This window comes from Rattus rattus, chromosome 16 (assembly GCF_011064425.1).
Source record: "Rattus rattus isolate New Zealand chromosome 16, Rrattus_CSIRO_v1, whole genome shotgun sequence".
Classification (NCBI taxonomy): Eukaryota; Metazoa; Chordata; class Mammalia; order Rodentia; family Muridae; genus Rattus; species Rattus rattus.
The window spans coordinates 6,850,627-6,858,934 of NC_046169.1; the positions used below are offsets into that span (position 1 = coordinate 6,850,627).

An 8,308-nucleotide genomic window follows, 5' to 3' on the forward strand; every position below is an offset into this window, starting at 1 on the left:
CATACAGCGCATCCCAACCCTTCTTCCATCCTTCCCAGTCCCTCTCCCCACCTCACTCAGATCCACGCCTCCATTTCCCTTCAGAAAAGAGCAGGACTCCCAGGGAAATCAATCAAACACAACATAAGAAGATACAATAAGACTAGACACAAACCCCCAAATCAGGGCTGGGCGAGGCAACCCAGTCAGAGGAAAAGGGTCCCAAGAGCAGGTAAAAGAGTAGAGACACCCCATCTCCCACTGTCAGGAGCCCCACAACACCAAGCTTCACAACCATAACATATGTGCAGAGGACCTACCGTCCTCTACCATATGGGCCCCGCTTACTTGATTCTGTGAGCCTTGCTCTCCTGGTGTCCTCGACCCCTCTGCTCGTACAACTCTTCCTCTCCCTCAGGGTTCCCTGAGCTCCAAGAGAGAGAGACTTGATGGACATCTCCAATTTGGGCTATCTCTCCACCTAATGTTTGGCTGTGGGTCTCTATCCCTGTTCCTTCTCTGCTGGAGGAGGCCTCTGTGATGACAACTGGGCGAGGCACCCATCTGGAGTTTAGCAGCTAGAGTAGCCTCTCCCAAGTTTTCAGAAATGAAAACCTGTTGCTTTAACCATTTGAAAGGTCAGCCAGGGGATGGTGTGCACAGCCTTTAGTCTCAGCACTCAGGAGGCAGAGGCAGGCAGATCCTTGAGTTCGAGGCTAGCCTGGTCTACAGAGTGAGTTCTAGGACATCTAAGGTTACACAGAGAAACCCCGTCTTGAAAAACCGAAACAAAACGAAGTCTGGAAGCTAAATGGTGAATAAAGGGGAGGCTTTCCGTAGCCGTCGGAGCACTAGTGCCACTGCCAGAAGGTCTCTAGTCTGTCTTAGCCCCTCTAAGGAAGAGGCGGAAACATGGCAGCTAGCCTGCACCAAAGACACAGTCTGGCCAGTTGACTTAGAAGCCATAGCGTAGACTGGGCAGGTTTGGTGGTTCTGTTTCCCAGCCATAATGTCCCTCATTACTTGCTGTTTTTCCTGACCACGTGCTCACATCTATCTCCTCTCATGGTGGCCTCTTCTACCTTTGTGCTCTTTCTCCTCCTCCCTTTGGTCTCTCCTCAGACCCCTCCCTCATCCTCAAGTCCCACCTTTCTCGTCGCTCCACTGCCCAATCACAGCCTTTTATTGACCAGTCAAATCGGGGAGCGAGGTTCACATAGCGTCACTTGGTGTAGGTGAGGATCTGCTCACTGGGGGCCACCATGTCCTGGGAACCAGTATTTATTAATGTCTGAATGTGTAGCAGTGTCAGACCAACCCACTGTTCTTGTATCTTTAATAATGCCTGCGTCTCTTTTATTGTTTTATTTTATCTTATTTCATTTAACTTGAGAGATCAACAAACATGTTCTTCCCCTTCCACCATGGGAAGATGTCCAAATCGTGTTTCATTTCACTAAGTGGCCTGAGGGTGACTGCTCTCATGTTCTGGCATGTGTGCCCTGAGTCGGGCTGCTTCTATGTATAAAATTGTGTAGTATTAGATAGAATCTGTTAAAAAGTGGTTTATAAGAGCAAAGGATCAAACAGTGTTCAGAAAGAACTGTAGAGCTCTCTGAAGCTCAAGAGAGACGCGGTCATCCTCACCCTGTACACGGGTACTGATTTAGGCTTAGGGACCTCCCAAGGTGCTTTAAGCCAGTTTGTTCCTCTGTAGTGTGACATTGTGAGTTTTGAGCTGTTTTAGAATGTTTTCCATAAACTGTTCTTGGTAGTACAGAAAAGTACAAACAAGTAAAAACCCATTTCCATCCCATCCAAGCCCTTGAGCTGCCCCGTCGATCAGTAAGCAAGAGCCTCGGGGAGTCACGTGGTGCATGGACCTCGGTCACTCACTCTTTGGCCTTTCCAACGGCACAGGTGACGTGTTGCTGAACATCAACGGCATTGACCTGACCAATCTAAGTCACAGCGAGGCTGTGGCCATGCTCAAAGCCAGCGCTGCGTCTCCGGCCGTCATCCTCAAAGCCCTGGAAGTCCAGATTGCTGAGGAAGCAGCCCAGGCCACCGAGGAGCAGCCAGGTGCTTTCAGTGAGAATGAGTATGACGCCAGCTGGTCCCCGTCCTGGGTCATGTGGCTCGGGCTGCCAAGGTACCGAGAGCTCCGTTTGTTGTCTCACAGAGTGATCCTGTTTGAACCTTTATCAGTTACACAGTTAACTCACCCAGTGCATAGAAAGGGCGTTAATTAGATTAACTGCACCAAATTATAAAATAGGTAGATTTGATAAAACTAAACTAAAAACATTTGTTATCTTGTAAAAAGAACAGTTCCTATCAAGGAGGGGGGTTTTTGTTCGTTGTTTTTGTTTTGTTTTTTGAGGGGGGCAGAGATTACACTGTTCAGGCTGAGATTGTAGACACACAACACCACACCTGGCTTTTCTGTTTGGGCTCTGGGGATCCAGACCCAGACCCTCAGGCTTGTGCAGGAGGCATTTACCCACTGAGCCAACTTTCCTCAGAAAGGCAGGATTTGGGGTTTCTGGGGCAGGGTCTCATTCTGTAGTCCAGACTAGCCAAGAACTTAGCATCATTTTGTAAAAAGGCCGTTAGAACTCAGTGTGTATTGAACAAAGGAGAAGTGACCAGCAAGATGCTCTCTGGCTGGCGGCTGGGGACCAGGAAAGCATTGGAACGTCCCTTGGCACCCCAGGGTGCTTGCCTTTCTCCAGATGGTTGGTGCTGGTGCTGAGCTAGGGAGAGTGTGTTACTGTGTTTATTTGTGTCTGAAGTAATTTAGATTCTCATTATCTATAAAAAGCTTTGTGAAGCATGTTTGACTATTAGCCAAGTATGAAGCTGCTGGTTCTTAAATAAAAATAAACCAGAAAAATGCAGCAGTTTCTGAGTCATCTGCCCATGTGGGGCAGCGTTCTCGGGCAGCATTCGCATACTGTACGCTGCCTGAGGAGCTACCAATGAAGAACAGCAAAGGTCATGGGAACCGTGTCTGTTTGCGCCTAGCCCGGCTCTCTGCCTTCCTCCCGTGAGCTGTTGTTGGTTTCGCCTAGCAGTGATGCCTCACAGACATGGCAGGACCTTGTGGAGTGGGATTGAGGGCAGCAAGGTGATCTTATCCTGTGGGACATGTTTATCGGTGTGCATCAGACCTGGAACTCAGGCTGGAGAGCCGGCTCGGTGGGTCAGAACGCTTGCTGCTCTTGCAAGGGTCCCTGGTGTGGTTCCCAGCACCCCAGTGGCCGCTCACAATGGTCTGCAGTTTCAGAGGATCCAACACTCTCTTGTGGTCTGCACTGGCACTGTACATAGATGGTGCACATACACACACATGTAGGAAACAGCCATGCACATAGAATAAACGTGGGTTCTTTTAAACAGATGTAAATGGTCACTGTCTGCTGCAGAGCTACTGTCTGGGCTCTTGTTCAGCTGACCCTGGGTACTCAGATTCATTCCAGGGTGGTTGGTAGAGGATGGAAGCCAGAGGCAGAGGCAGATGGATCTCTGTTAATTTGAGGCCAGCCTGCTCCACATAATGAGTTCCAGGATAGCCAGGGCTACAAGTGAGACCCTGTCTCAGAAAACAAACAACAGAAAAGAGGGTAGAAGCTATTTGCTTGAACTATGGGGGCTCGGTGCACTGCTTCCGACAGCGGATAAGTCAGAGGAGTGAGCTGGGAAAATCCCAGGGTCCTGCTGCTGCCATCAGCTGTCCTTGTGCCAGCCTGGTTTGGGGGCTGCACGTTCTCACTGTTGTTCATAGCATTGTATGGCACACCAGGCATAGCAAGAAAGGATGTGTGTCGTATGTGTGTATGTATCTGTGTGTGTGTGTGTGTGTGTGTGTGTGTGTGTGTATCTGTGTGCGTGTGTCTATATGTATCTGTGTGTGTGTGTCTCTGTGTGTGTCTGTTTATGTGTGTGTGTATGTGTGTGTCTGTGTGTGTGTATCTGTGTGTGTGTATGTGTCTCTGTGTGTATGTGTCTGTATGTATCTGTGTGTGTGTATATGTATCTGTGTGTGTGTGTGTGTTTGTGTGTGTGTATCTGTGTGTGTGTCTATATGTATCTCTGTGTATGTGTGTATGTATCTGTGTGTGTGTGTGTGTGTGTGTGTGTGTGTGTGTGTGTGTATGTATCTGTGTGTTTGGGTGTGGGCATGTGTGTAACCATCTGGCTAGGCTGGTAGCCAGTGGCCTTTTGGGGTCTGCCTAGCTCCGCTGCCCCTCCCCCGTGCTCCAGCACTGTGATTATAGATGGAGGTTGCCCCACGTCCACCTTTTATAATGTGGGTTCTGAGAACCAAACTCCGGTCGTAGCTTACCCAAGGCTGTTGTGTGGGTTGTGAGTTCCCCCGCACTGCCCTGCTCCAGCAGATGCTGGCCTGCTTGCTCTAAAGTGGACGGAACTATGAGGGTGGTGACCGTACTGTTCCTAAGAACCTGGACCGGTGGTGGGGCTTCAGCGCTTGCCTGAGGCTCCTGCCCATGAGCTAAGAGCTCTGGCACCGTGCTGCCTTACAAGCCCAGCTCCGTCAGGAGGGCATGTGGAGCGGATTAGAAGCCAGAAAGCCTTGCCTCCTTTGTATTAGTCCCAGTTGTGACAAGCATCTGACCAAAGCAACGTGAGGAAGAGGAAGAGGAGGAAGAAGAGGAGGTGGGGAGGAGGAGGGGGGTAGGAAGGTTTGTTTCACGTTGAAGCTGTGGCCATTGTGACAGAGAGGGTAGCGCTGGGCTCTGATGGAGGAGCTCCAGGCCGCTGCTCACTGGCACCCCGAGGCCACAGAGATGTCTGCTGGTACTGAGCACACCTTCTCTTTGTCGCTTTCTATTCAGTGTGGGACCCTGGGATGGTGGTATCCACACTCGGGGTGGGTCTTCCCCGAGGCCTGTCCCCCAGGCTGATGATGAAAAATCACTGCATATCTGATTCCACTTCGCAATAAAGTCCTTATTATTGTGTATTTTTAAGCTCTTACTTGCTGCCTACTCCCAGATTCATAGACCTCTGCACATATAAGTGTATTTTGTTCCCCACCCCCCTGGTTAGCATCCTCCAAACCATAAACATTGCTTTACCTGTAGCATCTCTGTGCTCTTGGAGAACAACAATGCCTTTGTTGGTGTCTCCAGGACGAGCTTCTGTTAGAGTCTCCCGTAAAGCCGTGTCCTTGTGCGTGCAGGGGGAGGGACAGCATCAGCCCCTTTTATAAATTAAAGCACCGCCCTATAGCGTGCTTCCAGAAAGGGCTGCTATCCAGGTCTCTTTCTGTCCCCTCCCTTTTCCTCCTCATTTCCACTTGGCAAGAGAAGCCTAGGGGAAGCCGAGGAAAGCTGGCCTGTCTCAGGTACATCCGTGCTGGAGACTTCTTGTCAGACTAATACAGACAGGGCAGCCTGCCTAGCACATGTGGGACCCCGGGTCCGATCCCTATACATATGCAAATATAGACACACACACACACACACACACTAATCGTGTGGTCAGAGGGAGGTAAGCTAACCTGTTTTTCATGAGTGTGTGACAAAGATGAACGGAGCGGGAAGCCTCCTCCATGTTGGGTCTCTCTGCTGTTTCTACAGTGCCCTTCATAGCTGTCATGATATAGTCTTACGAAGAAGCTACTTGGGAAGCTGGGGCTTCAGTATCGTGGGCGGATATGAAGAGAACCACACCAATCAGCCTTTCTTCATCAAAACCATCGTCTTAGGAACGCCTGCTTACTACGATGGAAGATTAAAGTAAGTCTCGCTCTCACTGACGATGTAGATCGTGTGTGTCATACTAGGCGTGACCTAGCTGCGGGTTCAGCTCTCGTGCCTACTCTCTGATGTGTAGACACTGTTATGCCGACACGGCCATGCTCGTTCCCGCGCTCACTGTACGTGTCCACCTACACTCCAAAGCTAAGTTCTTCTGCACTGGAAAATGTACGGGTGGACCACAGAGCCTAATCACAGGAAAAACCGCTAATCCCTGAGTGACCCTGAAGCGATTTCTTTTACCATTGCTACCCCTTAGAGCTATAGTGCGTTTGTCTAGACCAGCTCTGAACCTGAGTCATCTAAAGGAGTGTGCTCAGAATGACAGTGACCTCTGAGCATTCCCCGTACTGCTCGTGCGGGTCTGACCCTGCCACCAGACGAACCCAGTTTGTTTTTCCCAAAGCTCGATGTCTGCCCCACTTTGTGTTCATGTGAGATCCATGAATGGGCAACCATAGCAGTGCCCCACGTGTGGTGAGGTTTCAACAAATGGGTGGATGTGCCTCACCCTGGAGCCGAGAGGCACCACACTGGGAGCTGTGTATGCGTTTATAATGGGGGAGGGGGGTGCACACGAGCGCAGGTGCCCATGGAGGCGGCAGATCCCCCTGGAGCTGGAATTATAGACAGTTGTGAACCGGGGGGAACCAGGCCCAGGTCCCTTGAAAGAGCGAGCGCTCATGTGGTGGCGCCATCTCCCCAGCCTTGACTTGGTACCCACAAGCAAACTTATTCTTCATGGCCTTAAGTCCCCACCAGTTATGGTAAGGTTGACTCAGGTGAGTTTTGATTGGTAAAGAAGAGACTCCAGACATTTGTCAGTTGATAATACCCCTGCCCGGTGACAGTGAGCCAGAGCAGACTGAGCTTGATGCTAAACCCCCAGGACTGTGTGACGCCGTCGTGATAATGGCGCTAATTCTGCTCCTGCGTGTGTTTCGTTCAGGTGTGGAGACATGATCGTAGCTGTAAATGGCCTGTCGACTGTGGGCATGAGTCACTCTGCTCTGGTCCCCATGTTGAAAGAACAGAGGAACAAGGTCACTCTGACGGTCGTCTGCTGGCCCGGCAGCCTAGTGTAGAACCTAGACAGCGGTCGGTCTCCAGTCTCCATCCCTCCTGCAGGCTCTAGAAGGAAGCCCCTCCGGTGTGGCGCTTCTGCTGGGCTGCAGCCACGGGGCCAAAGCACCGACATCACCCTGTGTTTCCTCTTGGCCTGGAAATCAGCTCCCGCCAGCTCCAGGGACTCAGTTCAGATGCTCTCGGTGGCTGGCAAGGCTGTCCCCAGGATGAAAGTGGCTCCTGCGCCTACAGAGGCTCCGTCATGAACCGAGTTACATTTGCAGCTCCTCTGTCAGCAGCTCCCTGCAGCGCTTCCCGCCCTGGCAACAGGGGCTGCGAAGGGGCATCTTAGGTTTTCCTCATTTCCCATTGGTGCCAACATTTCAAGATTTTTTATACCGTTTATAAAGTGACTTTTCGGTTTGTTTCTACTGCAATCTTCACTACTCAAATGAAGACACAAGTCTGACACCACTAACGAGACTTCTTTTTAAATAATGTACTGTGGTTGAAATAGTAGAGAGTCAAGGATAATGCTTTTCACGGGGCAGAGCGGCCTGGGAGGTAACTTCTGGAAGTGGCAAAGCAGCGTTGCCTCGGACAGCCCAGAGGCACGAAGATTCTGTTCAAAAGGACAGTTCTGTTACTTAGGGCAAGTTCCAAGATGTTTTTCTAAAAGTCATTTCTGGAGTTTATAGCTATCAGCCATCTTGCCTGGAGATGTTTTTGTGATTTATGCAATTGAACTAGGTGATTTAAAAAGCATTACTTCATAAAACACAACACACACACACACACACACACACACACACACACACACACGCACGCACCACAGCTAAGTTAAAAGGGAGTCTTTGATTCTTGTTCCTGTGTATTTTAGAAACCCTTAGTTTCCCACAAGAGACCAAACAGCTGTTTGTTTGGGGTTTTTTTGTTTTGTTTTTAATCTGAAATAGTAGATATTAAATGTTAGTCATTTTAGCTGTTGCCCACTAAACTTTCTTTTTCTTTCTTTTTCTTTTTTAATGTTTTGAAAGCTATGTTTGTCCTTTATTCAACACAGTTGACCCTTAGACGGCATAAAGTAAGAGTTAATAAGAGGGAGGGGTTGGGGATTTGGCTCAGTGGTAAAGCGCTTGCCTAGGAAGCGCAAGGTCCTGGGTTCGGTCCCCAGCCCCGAAAAAAAGAAAAAAAAAAAATAAGAGGGAGAGAATCTTTACCTGGTTAATATTTATACTTGAAAAGTTTCAGTTAGAAACCTCGTTCAAAATCAGAGCTCGGAGACGAACCGCATTGATAATCGTACGCCGCACCGGCACTGGGTGAGCCCACTTCCTTAGCCAGTGTGGCTGGGCTTCGTATCCACGCCACTGGTTGTTCCAGTTAAACTCATGTTAAGACAGCTCTGTGTGATAGGTGAGAGACGGCAACGGTGGTTGCTGCCGGCTTGTTCAGCCCCAGGCTCCCCACAGTCACCA

General features: G+C 49.8%; 1 protein-coding gene across 4 annotated transcripts in view; it reads left to right on the plus strand.

Moving 5' to 3' along the window:
• Lnx2 (ligand of numb-protein X 2) overlaps nt 1-7,931 on the plus strand; it is a 64,002-nt gene extending 56,071 nt beyond the window's left edge. For all 4 annotated transcript variants that reach the window (XM_032886402.1, XM_032886400.1, XM_032886401.1 and 1 more), the window contains exons 8-10: nt 1,900-2,131; nt 5,586-5,744; nt 6,715-7,931. In XM_032886402.1, the coding sequence (XP_032742293.1) occupies nt 1,900-2,131; nt 5,586-5,744; nt 6,715-6,850 (527 nt within the window). In that variant the 3' untranslated portion in view covers nt 6,851-7,931. The remainder of the gene's footprint in view (nt 1-1,899; nt 2,132-5,585; nt 5,745-6,714) is intronic.
• The last annotated feature ends 377 nt before the right edge of the window (nt 7,932-8,308 follow it).